This window comes from Seriola lalandi, unplaced genomic scaffold, assembly GCF_002814215.2.
Source record: "Seriola lalandi dorsalis isolate HSWRI2012SDOR001 ecotype SW California unplaced genomic scaffold, Sedor1 jcf7180002054575, whole genome shotgun sequence".
NCBI classification, from domain to species: Eukaryota; Metazoa; Chordata; class Actinopteri; order Carangiformes; family Carangidae; genus Seriola; species Seriola lalandi.
The window spans coordinates 1,285,804-1,304,149 of record NW_019525128.1 but is presented as its reverse complement, the minus strand read 5'-3'; the positions used below and the strand labels follow the sequence as shown (position 1 = coordinate 1,304,149).

Here is an 18,346-nt window from a genome sequence, read left to right as displayed (position 1 = left end):
TAGCAGAATTGACAAATAGCTCCTTTGAAGTACAGAAACACCTCAGGTCTGTATGATCTTTAGGAAGCAGTCAGTAACAACAATATTGGACAAATTAAAAAGTTAATGACCTGATGATGGTGCTGGATGAAAAGTCAGAGGATGATCAAAGTTATTACAGTTCTTCATCAGGGGAACATGAACAACTGAACCATATTTCATTACTCTCTGATAGCTGCTGAGATTATTCAGTCTGAATTGGTGGACCAGTAACACACAATTTATAGTCGGCACTTTTGAGGCGTGAAAACATTGAATGAACAAATTGCCAATCTGGATCTATTGCTTTTAAAACAGGATAAATTAAACACACTATTATCAGATGGACTGAATGAAGAGCTGAACTTTCAATAATTTTGATACAATATGATAGAAATAACACTGGAATAGGATTTATAGTTTGTTCTTTTGGTTTGATTTGTTTGGATTTTACCATGTGATAAAGCCTAAAGTGTGAAGCAAAGAAAGGAAACAATACGGGTGACATGATGAAGGCTCAATTACTGAATGATGCAGTTATCCTACAGTATAGTTTGAAAATGTATATAAAATGGTTTTTAACTGTTATTCCGGTTTGACCCGTGATAAGGGCAAAAGCTTTTGATTCAGCCAAATGATGTTTGAAAAAAGAAGTAGTCTGAGTTCCCCTGCTACCAGCTCCAGGACTGATCTGATCTGAGTTGAGCTGATTCATGATTTGATATATTTTCCATGGTCCTGCTTTGCTGCGGTGCGAAATGTTCTGCAGATAAGAACTGGTCTGCAGTCTCTTGCCCATGGCATTAAATTATCAGTCGGCTAGTAGGTTAATGGGTTAGCTTCCCTACTCACCAAGTGCGAGCTAACCAACCTGAACCAAAGTAAGGACACCTCTGGCAGTCGGGTCCCCAAGCTTTGCCGACTCGGCTGCAGCAGCATATCTGTTTGGTGATGTTCCTGAGGATGGGCAAGGAGCAGGAGGATGGACCCTGACCTGAGCCCAGGACCCGGTGACACTGACCCTTCTCCTCTGATATCACACTCTGGGCTGTGGAGGACACACAGAAGAAGATAGGAAACGTGTTATAAGAAGAAACCCCGGAGCTCGTCTGGGATCCAAACAGACTTGGGGCTGAGGCATCGGCAGAGCGTGGCATGCAGAATCAATTCATGCTGTTCTCGGATCTGTTCAGGCTGAAATCAACAGAGACATCCAAACAGAGCAGCCTCGACAGAGACTCAACACAGATCAAGCAAGCTCAGACATTTCCAGAGGTTTGACTGCAGGAAAAATGATGCAGCAACATCAACAGAGATCTCGTCCATGAGGCAAAAACCGTTCATTAAAACAGAGAGTAAAGGTGGTATGTGCAGCATCTTGTATTGATATCACAGGATGGTAGGCTCTCAACTATTTGACTGATGTTAGTTCATATTTTAATGTGTTTATCTCTCTGACTCTGAACTCCCTGGCAGCACGGTAGAGCTTCTTGAACCAAACAACAAAAATACAAATTAGCGAGCCTACGCAAATTTTCCTGAACTGCAACGGCAGTGACCATGACAAGATCATGGAAAATGCTGAAATGTATAGTGCGGCAGTCATGGATCCATTAATGAATGGGTACAAGCCCAGGGACCAAATATATTAGGGACACCCTAGTCTTCACCTTCAAAAAAAATACACATGAAACTAAGAAGAGACACAAAACCACTACAGAGACTCAAAAGAACCACAAAGAGAAAGAAAGAATCTACAGTACAAAGACATGTAAGATGAACATACATATACACAAAAAAAAACACAAAGCGACACAAAACCACCACAAAAAGACTCAAAACAACAAGACAGCAAGACTCAAGACAACCACAAAGAGACACAAGATGACCACAAAGAGACACACAGAAACTACAAAGAAACATAAGATGACCATACACATACACAAAAGACACATAACCACTGCAAAGAAACTCAAAAGAACCACAAAGAGACTCAGTAGGAGGGGTGGAGGCTTTTTTCATGTCCGTGCCCAGGGGAACACTTTGTTATAATCTGCCCATAGTAGCACTGGAGGAGAATAGTTGAATACTTGTTATATCAGTCACATAACAGTTTCTACCTACATTTTATCCAAAATTAGCCAACATCAGCTAATGGTCACTACACACCAAAAGATGTCATATCAGCAAAACTCCTGCCTGTGTTTCACAGAGGAGATCCGTTTTATTGCTTAGAATTTCAGCTTTTTTTACTTTATTTACATTCATTCATACATTCTCACATTAAAATATGGCATGTAGTTTGTTGTGCAATTAGTTGCTTGGATATTTTGACTCTGATCCAATCTATGAAAACATTGACATAATGATGGCAGTGGCTAAAATAAAACGGTAAGGAACTTAACATCAGATTGAACAGCAGCATTTCTCTGTCCTCTCTCTTCTCCTGTAACCACACCCAGCAGTGATGTCATAGTGTACTGACACACCCGGCAGTACACTTGTACATCACAGCAGCAAGGCTAGAAGATAAGGCACTCAAGTGCTCTTTAATGAAAGCCAACATAACAAAGACAAACAGAGATGTTCACTGAGACGACAAACAACATAAGTGACGACAAACTTAGCCAAGCAGCCAAGACAGCGTTAGACCCACAGGTTCAGTCAGGACGGCCGGAGCAACTGTCTCCTAGAAATTCCATTTATATACTACTTTAATTTGTTCAATTTATACCTGATATCAAATGTACAGTATTGTTTCATGGAAACCAAGTGCTGTACAAATTACATCTGAAACAACATAGAGAGGGAACAGTCTAATGAACACATCTAACAACATGTTTAATTAGTTTTCCTATAATAACTACAGGTCTGGTCACACCAGGTTCTAAAATGCTGAAAAAGATTCACTACAACTACTGTATTTGCTTCAGGGCCGAAGTCAACCAATGGAAATATTCCGCATGGAGTGACCTTTGACTTGTAAACTCATGTCACTGACTGAGCTGTGAGTAAGGAAGCTATCGTAGCTCATTATCTATCTTGTTTGTTTAAATGAACGTATAAATTTGTGAGAGTTTTATTGGGAGTTAGGTGACAGACTGTTTCTCTCTATAAAACTATGAACTGTCATTTATACACACTGTTTTTTTTCTTCTGTGCAGCACAAAACTGTCCACCTTCACTCCCTGGAAAAAAGATCCCACCAAACATAATTTTTCTTAAGAACGTAACTGACAAAACAAACAAGTCATATATAAATGTAGAGTCTAGGAGAAAAGCAAACTTACACAAACACACACCTGACAACCAGAGACCAAACAGACACACACACACACACACACACATATAATACACACCCCTCCACAGCAAGTCCAGACAGTTTGGAAGCAACACAGACAAAACATGAGTCAGACTTAATAAACCAGCGTTGAGCTTTGATTAATTAGAGCGTTGTCCTTGGTTACCAGGCAGACCAGCATCCTGCAGCGGACCCACCTCCTCCTCCTCCTCCTCCTCCTCCTCTTCCTCCTCCTCCTCCTTTTCAGTGAATGCCAGTCAGAATAAGCAGATCACCAGTCAGGCTTCATAAAAACCATCTGAGCACCAGCTTCCACTGATGTTCAGCAGAACAAAGAGTTCTACTGACCTCTAACAGAACAAAGAACCCACTTACAAAGACGTCCATTGACGTGCAGGGATTCAGAAGGATGGTGAGTGGACTTCTGCTGACTTTGACTTTTCTAAGTATTAAAGGGTCAGTGACATACTATAAATAAAGACAAAGTCCATGTCAGGACGAAGTTGTGGTGGATGGATGAATATGACACAGGAGCATGACGTTAGTTTAGCTTTTTATATTGTAACCATGACAACAAAGATCGTCTAATGTTGAGGAAGTACTTATTTTAACCCAAACCATGATCTTTTCCTAGACTTAACCAAGCCATGACCCTTATTATAGTAGCCATGGTGACAAATGTAGGTATGCTGCTGTTGGTACAGTCCACGCATTTAGTGTATCCCTGACAACCAAGGTCTGGTACACCTGCCATTGTAGGGGTGTTTTTTCAGGAGACCCACCTATGGGTCGTATCAAAGGGTTGAAAAAAAAACAACCTGTGTGGTTGTTCAGGTTGGAGGAGCTATTGCACAGGAAATGTACTAGTTGGTATATTGGGGGGGAAAATATTGCTACACAGCATCAGATTAATATTTTGGGTACCTTTTGTCAGCAGATCAGTTTTTTTGATCACCTAGGGGAGGCATCAGATTCGTCCAAGAGTCATTGTGCAGCAGGACAACAGGACAGTACAGGGTTGTATACAATCTGATGTTTTGTTTGTTCTGCTTTGTGCGCGATGAAGATCTCAATCAAAACCTTGTGCAGCAGTTTGTGGATTCTTTTTTTTCCCAACAGATTGTAGACAGTGAGCTGAGATGGATTCAGGAAGTCCTGGTCTGGAGTCTGCGTTATTCCTGATTTCATTCCCAAGCTGGCGGCAGCATCTACGTGTGTGTGTGTGTGTGTGTGTGTGTGTGTGTGTGTGTGTGTGCGTGTGTCTTACTTACAGATGCAGATTCCATGTGAGGCATCAAGGATGAACCCCGCCCTACACACACAGCTATAGCTCCCCCTGGTGTTCACACAGATCCCGTTCTCACACAGCCCTGGCTGAAGGCACTCATTCACATCTACACACACACATTTACACACAACGCATGAACAATAGCCAACTGTGTAAGAGACTCTGCATTTATTTTAAAATGTGGGTGTAAGGAACATTTGGACAGAATAAGTGAGATTAATGAGATTTGTAATAAGACAAAACTTAATATCAAGTTGATTCTGAAGTGAGTTTAATTTCTGAAAATGATGTGAAATTGAATCTTCTTGAAGAAAATAGATGTGTGTGTCCAGTTTATCCTCTTAGTGTGATGTTGGTGCTGAAGAGGAGGATCAGCTCTGTCAGGTCTGTCATTTGTTATTGAGGGTGTTGTAAACGCTGACACTTTTCAGTCATATTACTGTGTGTCTTGTAATTTAAAAGGTATGACAGATAAGAACACATTCATTCATGCACAATAACACACACACACATGCACGTGGACATACATACTGCTATCACACACTCACAACATGAGCTCAAACATGAAGCAGCTATGGTCTCTGTTGAGTTTGTAACACTGAGTTTGTTTAAATACACAATCAGGTTTCTGGAGAATCAACCATATCCTAGTTTCAGACATGAATAAGCAAAGTGGGCACTCTGATAGAAACCAGGACACAGATTATGTAGTATTCAGTCAGTAAAACAACAAATATGATGGTAAATGACGTGCTGATGACCAACACTCTGAAATAAAGAGAAGGTTAATAAAGAAATTATTGACTATTGTTGTTTATCATTAGCAGTAGAGTTTAAATCAGCCACACAACACTCTTCTAACCATTTGGATGAAAAAAAATAATAATAATAATAAAATAATAATTATATATAAATATATATATAATCCACCTATGAACAGTAACAATTTTTAACCTGTTTGTCAGGTTGCAGCTCCTCACACTCTGAAACCTGATGACTGAGACTCCACAGATTGTGTTGATATTTTATTAGTCCTGCTTTTCTTTGGTTTGATAGAGGAAGATAATTGAGAACTTGTTTTCATGACATTTTCATGTATATTCAAATCATGTTCTGTCAAAATTATTCTGCAATTATTCTGCAATGAATAACTTCAGTTGCCAATTCACTCTGGTTTCATGTTGCATCTCACCCACAGAGACCTGGTTGTAACAGTGTCTACTCATAATGAAAGCAGGAGGTTTCAGTGTCGGACTGTAGATCACATGTGTTTTTCAGAGGGCCACAGTTAGTAATGCATCCTGTGTAGACATTTGAAATATCTGTTCTGTCAGCAGCGGTGGAAGAAGTACTCAGTAGTACCAGTATACCAAAAATACCTTATTGGAATTAAAGTCCTGTAATCAAAATCCTGTTTAAGTAAAAGTACTGCAGTATTCTCAGCAAAATGTACTTGCAGAATTAAAAGTAAAAGTATGCGCTCCACTTTAAACTGTCTGCTGTCAGTGAGTTATGATTCTGAATGAAATCATCATATGATTGATCCTGAGTCATTTTGCTTTTGTAGCTGCTTTAACTACGTCATGTACACTTAGTTTAGTCCACTGGTTTGGTAATTTTACCAAGTTTGGCCTCAAACGATTTAATGGAACCATGTGAGAAGCTCAGAGGTGACGCCAGTCTTAAACACCTGAATCTGTAAAATGTAGAATATTTCTCCCTGAAATGTAGTGAGGTGCAAGTATAAATTGTATTAAGGAGAAACATTAAAGTAAAATACAAGTACCAATAGGTACACATTAACATACAGACTCTTCAACCTGAGCTATTGTCACCATCTGTCTGTGACCTCTAACCTAAAGTACTGTGCGTACGTGTGTGTGTGAGTGTATATGTGTGTGTGTCTGTGTGTGTGTGTGTGCGAAAAACTCACCGACACACTGTGTTCCATTGGCTTGCTCAAAACCAACAGGACAGCTACTGTTGCTTTCAACTGCTAATGATTAATGATGGAATATGAGACAGAGACAGAGGGAGGGGGGCAAAGAAAGAACAGATTAATAAACTGCACGACATCTGATCAGGATGTGAGTGTGAATGTGAATTTATACATATTTATTTCCCACAGTGTTATCCACTATAAACAGCTCTCACTCAGCTGGCTGTGTTAAGCATTCAGGGGTGAACCCCCCTCTAAGAAAACCTGTTGACCCTACTGGTTTCAATAACTAGACCTATCTGCAAATGACTGTTTCAGAGAAGCCTGTTTATTTAAAATTGGTTTAAAAAAGTTTCTAATGACCTATGACTTTCAGCTGAAGAAGGAGACTGTTTGATTTTCAATTCTGTCGATCTCAGATGATCGTTCTGTTTTATTGGATCCCCTTGAAAAGCGGCATCAGGGACACTGTCCCAGACTGGTTCAAATCCTGCTCAGCAAACACAATGTTTTTGGTCATGTCACTGATGCTTCCTCATGCTGACCTGTGGTGTTCCCCAAGGCTCCATCCTTAGCCCCCTCCTGTTCTGTATATATACAGTATGCTGCTGCTGGGACACATCTTTCATTCACACAATGTTCAATAGCACTGTTATGCAGATGACACAGAAATGTACAGTATCTCCTATTAAAGATCAGTGCGGAGGCCAACTTTCATTATTGACTATCTTGTCTGGCTGGAATAAAATGCTTCAAGTCCCAAAACCTTCTCCAGCTTAATGACAGACAAAACATCTTGACTCCCAGTCTACAAAAGTAAAACCCACAGCCAGAAACCTGGGTGTAATATCTGTGTGGGTTTGTGTGTCTTTATCACCTGAGGAGAATCTCAAAGATCAGTTGTTTTCTCACACGACCTGATCTTGAGAAGGTTGTACATGTTTTTATACTGTCAGGGTATCAAGTGTTTAAATCTGAAAAACGACCTCACACCTTAAGTTGGTACAAAATGCAGCTGCTTGGTTTTTAACAAACACTAGAAGATGGGATCTTATCACCCATGTGTTGGCCTCTATTCACTGGTTATTAGTCAGTTTTAGAATTGATATCATGATTTTTATTACAGCTTTTAAAGCTCTTCACAGTTTAGCTCCCAGTTACATTTTCCTGAGCTCAGGCTGAGACCCTTAAACAGGACTCTACTGGCTGTTCCCAAGACCCCGTTAAACACCAAAGGAGACTGGGTTTCACAGCTCTGGATCTTCCTGTCTGAAGATCTGAGACTTGTAGAGTCAGTAACTTCTCATCTTTTTACAAAAGCCGTTCTTAATTTGGAGGCAGATGTTTTTTTTCTTTATTACAACTGTTATTTTTAGTGATTTTTATTATTGTTTTTATGTTATATTTGCAGCATTTTACTCAATTTCATTTGGATTTATCTTACTTTAAATCTCTGATTTTAATGCCTGATTTCTACTTCTTTACGTTGAAGACCTGTTGAAAACCATGTAAAGCACTTTGTAACTTTGTTTTGAAAAGTGCAGTATAAATCAAGTCATGACTATTATTATAATCCACTAAATAACACTGGTCCTTGTGCCTTTTATACATGTCACTGCATACTGGTTTGTACTGGTCAACAACAAACCAGTATGCATGGACTAAATTCTTCTTATTTTTCATACACTACCTATCAGTTACATTCAACTAAGACTGAACAATACAAGACTAGGTCAGAACCTAGTCTATGCCTGGACTCCCTATAGTGTGATTTCAGCTGTATTTACCATAACATGATCACTCAGAGAAACAGGATGAAACGCAACTGTTGGCTCTGAGCTCTGCTCTTGTCAGTTCATTCAAGGGGTAACATCTGGGCATTTGTCAACATTATCTATCTTGGCTAAGCAAGAACAATCAGATTACAAAGCAAAATCCAGATAATAACCATAATGATGGAATAGTAAAAACAACTAACGTGTCATGGTGTTAGTGAGAACAGGAAAGTCAGTGATTTTTGTTAAGGTGAGGTATAGATAGTGGCACCTAGAATGACAAGGTTTGGAGTGTCTGGGTGAGTGTGCCATGTATATGCAATGTCCTAAACTTGTGTCAGATGGCGGGACATGTGTGTTACTAATCTCACCTGTAAAGTACAACTAAGGAGTTACCTACCTACCTGCAGAATCTGACGGTAGTGTCTGATTTGATTCAGGATTTAGTTTGCTGACAAACCCGGTGTGTCTATCTGCAAGATTGTAAGGTACCCTGAACTTACTTATTGTCAGTGCTCGGTGAGCGAACTCTGGAGCTCCAGTGCTTTAAGTTTCCCTAACTTGTGGCATAGGGCGATAACGCTCTGAGTAACTGGAAAAAGAACATTCAGAGGCATTGTCACTGTCTGATATAACATGGTCAGAGATGACGTGGTCATTGTCTGATCCATATGTTTACTGGTCCTGTGTCTGAGCCAGAATTTCTGCGTAAGGCCGTCTCCTGCTCCTATTGTGGGAGTGCCTAACTTTACGCACTTGGTGGACATGGCGGTTACGCTCAGTGTCCCTATATGGCGTTATATCACCCCCCTTCGAGCTGTTCTGAGGGCGATCTTTTGAGGTGACAGGTCTGTGTGATGCTAAGGTGTTTGAGCTGGCAGGCTCAGTTGTTTTTTTTGCTTTGGAAGTGACCATGGTTTCCTAAGCCATTTTTGTCATCTTCTTTATTTCCTGCATGGTGGGCTTCCCTTGATGCATCATCAGTGCAACGTGAGTGCGTACACAGGGATGGCGGTTCTGCAGCAACAATGACTTGAAAGTGGAGTTTTCCACTAAGCCTGTGTGTTCCTACCCTCAAAATATGCATTTTACGTTTGTAAAAATCATTGGGATGTTCACGGCGTGAGTGTTTGCTTGGAGATGCTGCAACCACAGATTCTATCTCATCAGCAGCAGAAGAGAATTCCTCTGTCAGTGCTTGACGGAGCTCTTTGTAGTCATCTGGGAGGCAGTGATTGCATAGACTTGTGGACCGCTTTTCAGCTGGTCTTCCACACAAGTTTAGTTTTCTCTCTTTGGGTTGCATGGAGCAAATCAATTGAGTTGTGATCTAACTCCTTAAAGTAGTTTTCAATGTGTTGAGAGTTAGAGAGAGTTGTCTGGATCAAAATGTTCAAGGTCGTTTGCTATGAACTCAAGCACTTCGAGACCAGGGCACTGTGAGGTCCCTTCTGTGGAAGGCGAGACTAAGCTAGCTGGACTAAAGGAAGGAGCTGAGCAGCTGTCATCACTCTCGTGGAGGTGCAGTGAGGAGGCTGAACAGTCCTGAAAAGTCTTGGTCCTCCTGTTGGAGGGGTGAGCACAGGTGACAGTGACTATGATCAGTGACTCTACAAGATAAACTACTACTCTCTTCAGTGTCAATTTCAGGAAGATGGGAAGTCAGGTGGGTGTAACCTCTATCTCTCAGTGGAGGTTGAGGAGCTGATTTCATTCCCAAGGACTTAGGGTCAGTTGGGAATTGGTCCCATTTTCTGAGTGGAGGTGGAGTTAACCTGTCATTAAGGGAAGAGCATGAAGCAGAATAACCATAATCACATGCAATGAATAATTGTGGTGGAGCAAGGCATTCTGATTTAACCCTTAATAATTCCTCCTTGTGTGAACAGAGATGTGTGCAGGTCTCCTAAGTAGGTCTCCATGGCTTTCTTGTTAGCTTCCTGAACTTCCTGGAGGAGAAGAGCATTTTGAGCTCTAAGTGATTTTACCTCCTCCTCTAGGGCTGCTTGGCTCTGAAGGGCAATGCTGGTTTGCCTGCAGAAGTTCTACAGCAAACATCTTAACAATGGGCCTTTGGATGCAGTCTGAGCATCACCTGTCACTGAGTAGCAAGTCTATTTCTTTACTGCACTGGAATTTAACTTGCTGATAAATTCCGGGTAGCCAGGCTTCAGGCTCTGTGCTAGGGAAGAAATAAACTACTTTACAGAGGGGTTCTCCATTGCTGTGTCTGGGAAAGAGGGAGGTTAAAAAGTTTTTTAGCAAAACAAGAAGGTAATGTAGTTGGCTGTGGTGTTGCACTGGCAGACACCTTATAGTGTAGTTTGGCAGTACACTAGCCTAACTAAACAATGCAGTGGCCTTACACTCTGGGGGGTAGCTTCCTGTGGAGGAGGGGTAGCTACATTAGTGGGCATAAAAGACTAGGGATAGTAAAAGCAAGTGCAGGTTTACTGTCTGCTTGACAAATGTTTCAAAAGCAGTGACTGAGATGCAAAGGCAGAAACAGTCAGAGGATTATTTCTTCAAGTTAACTCAGGCTGTAATGCAAGGCAGTAGCAGCTAGGTGCAGAACTTGGGTTTCACAGGGCTGGTAGCTGTGGCTCTATCTCAGGCTCTATTTCTTACTCAGGCTGAAATGCTTGGCAGTAACAGCCAGGTACAAGCTCTCTGTATTACACAGGGCTGGTGACACGCTGTGTCTAAATTAAAGGGATGAGCACTTGAATTAACAGCCAATTCTGGCAGTTTGACTAGAAAGACGTGGTATTCAAATGCTGAACTGAGGTTCTTACACTTCCTACAGAATAAGCTAAACTGGAATAATTAGCAGCAACAGCAAGCTCTTATTGTGATACTAATGCTTAGGTGTTAGCTATTAATTACTGGAGGACGTTTACTTTTGCTTCAGCTTAATTTGGTAAACCAATTCTCACCACAATGCACTTGTTTGTAAGTACACCTGGATGCGGTTTTGGCCAAATTATGAACTTAATATTGCGCAATTATGAATATTTGCCAACAGTACTTAGCCTCGGACGGGGCGCCTAAATGTTGGGTCTGAGCTCTGCTTAATGAGCTGGACACCATAAATGTTGGATCTTTGGTTGTCTATCAGTTTATTGGTTATCATAAATTAAGAAAATGTTAATATTAAAAATATTAATATTAAATAATAACTACATTTTAAAATAAAATTTAAATTAATTAAAGTCCTTGGGGCCACCAGCCTATACTAATAGGCAAAATTGTTTCAGTCTCAAATTATTACTATTAATCTGGAACTCTGATTAATAATTACCTTAATAATTATAACCAAATTAGCATATCAACAGTAAATTAAAGTTGAAGGATTGGAATTCTACTAAGTAGAGGTTGGCAATAGTCACACTTGTGCAACATTAAACATACCAGTGGTTATACCTAAAGACATTTATTTACAATGGAGCAGAGTAAAAACACAATGTCTAATCTAGCATATACAGGTGTGTGTATGTGTGTGTGTGTGTGTGTGTGTGTGTGTGTGTGTGTGTGTGTGTGTTTGTGTGTGTGTGTTTGGGGGGAGGTGTCTGTGGTGACACAGACAAAGGCAAGATGGCCGATTCAAAGTGGTCACTGTGACCACATGACCTGAACAAAGAAGACTACACAAGATGGCGGTAAAAAAAGAAACTACTCAAAATGGCCACTGAGAGCACCTGGTGTGCAGGTTCTAGAACTGAGACATGTGTGTGAACATACGAGTACTCAATTAACTGTATAACTGACCACAACCTAAGCAAACATTACAACAACAAGACATTAATCAACAGGTACATTAACAAAGTTAAGACTTCATCTGCTTAGCTATGCTGTGCTATTCTGTGCTGTGCTAGGATAGGTTAGGCCCAGTCAGTTAACGTTACCCAGTCCTTGGAACAAAACAAAGAGGTCCTTTCCAGTTTTGTTTTTAAGTCCAGTGAGTTGGGAGGTTTCCTGGTGGGGTAGAGTCCTGTCTGGCTGTGTGGCTTCCGCTGTTATCTCCTTTGCTCTCCTCACAGAGTTAGCTGCTCCATGCTAACTCTGCTGTGACTCCCATTGCTTGGAAAATCAGCTGGCTGACCTTGTGTTGTAGCTGCTGATTTTGAAGAAAACTTGGTTTACTCTCAGTTATTCCGAAGCAGGGGGCTGCTGTTGAGGAGAGGAGTGTTTGCAGGCTGCTGTGAGCAGGCTGGCAAGAGAGCTGGTTTCTCAGGTAGCAGGGCTGACCTGCGCTGGGGCCTTGGTGCTCCTTGAAGAGCAGAGAGGGAAGAGCAGGAGCTGCTCTCCAGAGCAAGTCGAGAAGAGAAGAGAGGGGAAGAAAGAAGATCTGGTTTTGATTGGTGACACCCTGGGGAGTCACATGTCACACACTGACCAACACTGGCTGGTAAGTGAGGTCCCTGGGGGAGGGTCATCCCCAGTTGTGAACAGTGAGGAAATGTGGGGAGGTGAGTTCCTTTGTCTGTGGAGCAAAGAAACATCTTGTCTCTTGAATGAGTCCCAACACAGCAAAGGGCCACAGGCCAGACTTGAACCAAGACGCCGTTGCAAGAACTAAAAACCCAAATGTCACATGCTCAACCAGGTGGGGCGAGAGACAGAGTATCTTTCTTATTTAGTCTCTGACACAGAGCACAGCCTCCGTCCGGATCTACAATAGTGTAGTCTTTAATTACTTCAACTCAAGAACGTAACAGACTTTTATTACGGACAGGTCTTTATGTTTAACTCCCTCTGTTCGATATGTAGAGTTCGTCATAGTCGTTAGTACGAAGCCTTGTTACCGATGACTTCTCTCTCTCCCTCCCTCTCTCCTGCTCTCTCTGCACTGTGTGTCTTATGTTTAGTTATTCCTACATCAAAGTAGTTTATTTGCTATAATGGAGGCGAGGCTCAGTGTATTGGAAGTGCTCCTCCTCTTCCCTGCAGTTCCTGAGCAGCCGGGAAACCAGAGAGGTTCGGTAGACTGTAGCGTTGTTACCATCAAATGGGATATTTACAGTATTTTCGCGTTTCTGTGACAATAGAGCAACAATCAGAGCACTCATCCCTTAATGCCTAAAAGAAACAGAATCATTTCTATTGTCAACAGTTTGAAATAATCAAATTGATATTTTCACTAAATTTCAGAAAAAAAGCCTTTTATGACTCAATAACTGATTAATAATTACTCAGTATGATGTTTATCATATAAAGTCATTAATATCAGCTAAGGCTGAATGATTGAGGTCAAGTAGATGGAGCAGACCCAGACATCTCTCTGAAGGCAGCATTAGAGACTGAATCTGATTCAGGAGGTCATGGGTAGTCAATGAGTAGCAACATGACATATGACCTTTTAGGCTGATCAAAGACCAGACAGGCTGCTGGATTCTGGATCATCTGTAAGGGTTTCACGGTGTAAGGAGAGGTCCACCAGAAGAGCATGCAGCAGTCGTTAATGAAGGAACATGTCAGAGTAATAGTGCAACAGTGTGGCTCACTGATGTTTTTAATAGTGTTTGGAAAACATCAGTAACATCAGGCTGCTGTTACACACAGTAACCTGTTAGTATGAGACATTAAGTCTTGGTTTGGATCAGCTCATGAGATTTATTGAATAGAATCATCAGACTTCTATTTCATGTTTCTCCTTTAAAATGACAAAAACAACTGACTTCTTAGAACGGGTTTAATAAACCTGGCTCTCCCTCTGTTTATTTCTGAGACATTTAAACACTAATAGTAGACATCATCCAGCTGGCAGTACACAGCAGAGAGAGAGTGTGTGTGTATGTGTGTGTGTGTCCTCTCTCTGTGGCTTTTAAAGCTGTATTGCGTAATTCTTTCTGATTTGAGAGACTGATGTGAAGTTGGATTCCAGCAAGTGTGCTAACACAACTTCCCATGTGTCTGTACACACACGTGCAGATGTTCAGTGTGTGTGTGTGTGTGTGTGTGTGTGTGTGTGTGTGTGTGTGTGTGTGTGTATGTGTGTGTGTGTGTGCGCGTGTGATAATGTCAGATAGTTATATAAGCAGCTTCTGGTGGAATATCTCCAAAATATTTCAGTCATAAAGTATCAGAGTTTCACAGAGAGAAAGAAAGAGGGAAAATGAGTTGTGTGTGTGTGTGTGTGTGTGTGTGTGTGTGTGTGTGTGTGTGTGTGTGTGTTTAAGGTTGGCAGTACATCAGTATCACAGAGGTATTTTTGGAAACCAGTGTCAAGACTTTGATGCTGTTCAGGAAAACAAAACTGAAACTCTTTGAACAAACTTTATTTGAGTCTGAGCAGCTGATCGATCTGACGCGTGGAACCTCTTGCATCGGTAACAGTCAAACCTCTTATGATGAAATATATAAAGTGGTGGTCTGGGAGCTGATAAGATCTCACCACTGTCGTGCTCTTAAAAAATTTAATCACTTTTGATAATCTCAATAAATTAAATGAAACTCATCAGTAACAGTGAACTGTTGGTTCCTCTCAGGGTTTCTGGCTCAATAACACAAAGTCCACCCACTGGGAACAGTAAGGGCCTTTAGTAAATCCTCATTTGAGCTTTTTCTGTTCAGGATCAATATGTGGGAGTCTTTACCCACAGAACTTAACATGACAAGGATCATTTGCAACAGCGGCATCAGTCATTGGATCATTGTTTGTGTGTCTTGCTGTTGTGTATGTGTCTTGGCTCAGATGGGTGTTGGTTCATACAGTATACTTATTGTATACCGCTGTATCTAACCCTAACCCTGCTAGGCCCGCATAATATGAGGAAAATCTGTGTGATAACATTGTTCAATATTGCGATGACGATATGACTTGCCATAAACTAGAATCACCTCCTCCTGGTTGTCTGCCTCCTCCACTCAGACTAGTTTCAGGTTACATCCCTATTTATCCAGAGTCATTTAGAATATGAACCTATCACAGCCTGCCTTCTTTCCTGCTGCACTTCCCCTCACCCAGCCTCCGTCTCACTCTCCACTCCGCCACACATCCTCATCAGCCTCACCGTCCCCACCTGTTGCTCCCAGCTGCACTCCATCTCCAATCAAGCCGGTATTTAAGCAGCCTTGGTCCACTCACTCATTGTCAGATTGTTTTCGCTGTCATGCGTGACTTTCCAGCACTCGCTCTTGGACTGATTTCGAATTGGCTTGCCTCTGACCACCTCTCCTCGTCTCTGCCCCGGTAAACCCAACAGCCTTCTGTCCCTGGCTACGAGTTTTGCCTGTGCTCTTCCTGGTTCTCGTCTGCCTGTGGCTGTGTGGCGTTTGACTGCTTCGGCTCACACAAGTGAGATCACCGTTCCACCTGCTGTCATCAGATCCTCCTGCCGAGTTAAACATCTCCTCCATGTGAGTGCCTTTGGTATTTCCTGTTCTGCTGGTTCTTCAGTCATCCGCCTGACCACGACAACTCTTCTGCCTGCTCCCTCTGGGTTTGTCTGCTCTGCTGCCTGCCTGTCGCCGACTCCGCTTCCTCATTGACCACAAGTGCTGCTTGCCCCCCAATGGTGCCTTCACTCTATCCACGAACTCTGAGTTCACCCAAGTCTCCCCACGAACTCTGCTTAACCCATGAACTGAAAACTGTTATTACCTGAGCCAAGTCCATACTTACCTGCAACCTGTGGTGACTCACCATTGCTACATTCATCCTGTTGAAAGCATCAATAAAAGTCATTTCCAACTACTCATCTGTTTGATTGTGCTGCAACTGGGTCCTACAACACCCCGTGACAGAACCATTTGTGTGAAATTTTGTTATAATTGCTTTTTAGTTTTTAGTAATGGCTAAAAAGTGTTGTGTGAAGTCACACTGATCTTGACCTTTGACCATTAAAGTCAAATCAGTTTCAAATCAAATCAGCAGAAGTTCCATCAAGGTGTTACTGAGATGTTGTGTCCATGAGAATGGGACGGATGCAGGACAAGCAGAAAACAATATGCTTTGTTGTTCTGGCTGTTGCCAGGGCAGAGGTGTAATAAACAAATATTGAAGTGTGCATATCCTCTGTCTTCCTCTACCATGGTGCTAGCTAACCTCACAGTCACCACCAAATTGACAGTGGAGGTTATCTCATTGGGTGAAGCTATATAATGTTATATTTATCTTATCTCATCAATACAGTACAGCTTATCTGGCTCTTAATTAATAAAATAAAAAAAAACAATACAAAAGGAATAGAATAAACAAAATTAGTTTCTAGAGCAGCAACAACAATGTTCACAGCAGCAGTCACTGTATATAAACTCTATATCTCTGGAAACAAATGTAAAATGTCTAAACTAAATAAAGCCCTGTGTGAATGGATGGCATGTGTAAATAAAAGTAAAATTTCCATTTTCCCTAATTCTTTGCTTTTCAGTCTTTTACAATGTTTATTGCGCATGTTCACATCAAGATGATGATGAAAATATGATTTATCGGTCAGCAAAAGTCCCTTCATGAATAAACATTAAATCATAAAGGAGCTTGATGCAGATCACACAGAACCAGTACTGTGGCCAGTTCTGAGGCAAAGAACAAGGCCGCAACACTGAATCATTTGGTCTGTAAGACGTTAAACGAAAGTCAGGTATACCTTCCTGAGGCCCAACAACATCACGTGTCTTGTTTTGTTTCAGCAACAGTTCAAAACTTAAAGAGACTGTTTTTTTTAATCACTTTAGACAAAGACGAGCAGTACAACCAGAAGTGTTTTCTGCTTGAAGAATGACTAAAATGATCAGTTATTGAAATAGTTGCTAATTGTTTTTCTCTTGATCAACTAATTAATTCATTGACTTATTGTTTCAGCTCTAACTGAAAGAGAGAAGAGGAGGCCTGATGCTGACTGTGTGACACCTGCAGCGGATCCAGGAAGATTTAAGGTGCTTTAGAAGATGAAGATCTGACCACAGTGAGCAAGACATTCTTCAGGCTCTGAGGCAAAGCACAAAGGGGACGTATCAAAAGCCTTGATATAGTCGGACATAGGCTAAATCAATCAAAAATAAAGGCTTTTTCCTGCCTGAAGAACATTTCCTTTACAACATGGTTTTGTTGTTGCAGTTGGGGTAAGTTTTCCTGGGTCCTTCCTCCGCCTTGTCACTCATCTGGCCCCATGTTACTAAGTGAAGCTGAGAGTGACCAGGTTAAAGGCCTGGAACACCACAATGCATGGATGGTCCTGTGCCATCCGTCTGAATGATTTACTGGCAGCTATGTTTACAGGCTGTTAAATGTTCTGCAGCTGATAAGTGATCCAGCCTGTAAACAGACATTCAGCGCTCACTTTTCTCCGGTGGCTGTTTGTTTGGTCGCTTGTTTCACGAGCTGAGCTGCAGGACAATACGTGTGTTCATGTTTGTACATTAACCGCTAGCAGGAAAGCTAAGATGGGTGGCTGTTCAGAGTGTGTATCTCTTGTGTAGCAGCTGCTGTCTGGCTCACTGTGACTGTGATTCTGCCTATGATACAACTGACATTACTATTTTACGCAACATTTGTTTGGGTATGTTCAAATGCAGACAATAGCTAACTGTATTCTGTTGAATTACTGCTAAACTCGGGAGCACCATAATGAAACAAAAAGTATAAAATATTAATATCTCCATCCTTTCAGATTTCCTCTCAAGTGAGAACAAGTGAGTCACTGATCAGAGATCAGACTGTGACACAAAGAAAACAAAACCAGCCAGTTCTCCCCCTACACCAAACTGAGAGCCAGGCTGCAGATGGGGGGCCCCTCTCCTCAGGCCTGCTCAGGCTGTGCTGAGACCAGCTCACGTTCTAAACCAGGCCTATTCAACTGGTGGCCCATGGGCCAACTTCATGGGCCATCAAGTCTGATGGTCCGCCGATCAATGTTTGATTACAAATACATTTTTTCTACAATAAATCCTCTAAACCACAGAGAGGCTCTAATAATGCAGCAGCCCCCTTGGTAAACAGTTTCACCAGTCCCAGGAAGTAACTGCAGTGACTGTTCCAAACTTTCAACTACAGTACAGGGATGGAACTGAAACCCGGTATTAAA

General features: G+C 41.6%; 1 protein-coding gene across 1 annotated transcript in view; it reads right to left on the bottom strand.

The window, feature by feature from the left end:
• The window catches only part of ltbp4 (latent transforming growth factor beta binding protein 4), a gene marked incomplete at its 3' end in the record, with an annotated part of 78,203 nt that overhangs the window by 40,685 nt on the left and 19,172 nt on the right, over positions 1-18,346 (bottom strand). Inside the window, exons 6-8 of the mRNA XM_023417552.2 lie at positions 6,541-6,603; positions 4,591-4,713; positions 890-1,066 (exon numbers count right to left, since the gene is read on the bottom strand). Of these exons, the coding sequence (XP_023273320.1) occupies positions 890-1,066; positions 4,591-4,713; positions 6,541-6,603 (363 nt within the window). The remainder of the gene's footprint in view (positions 1-889; positions 1,067-4,590; positions 4,714-6,540; positions 6,604-18,346) is intronic.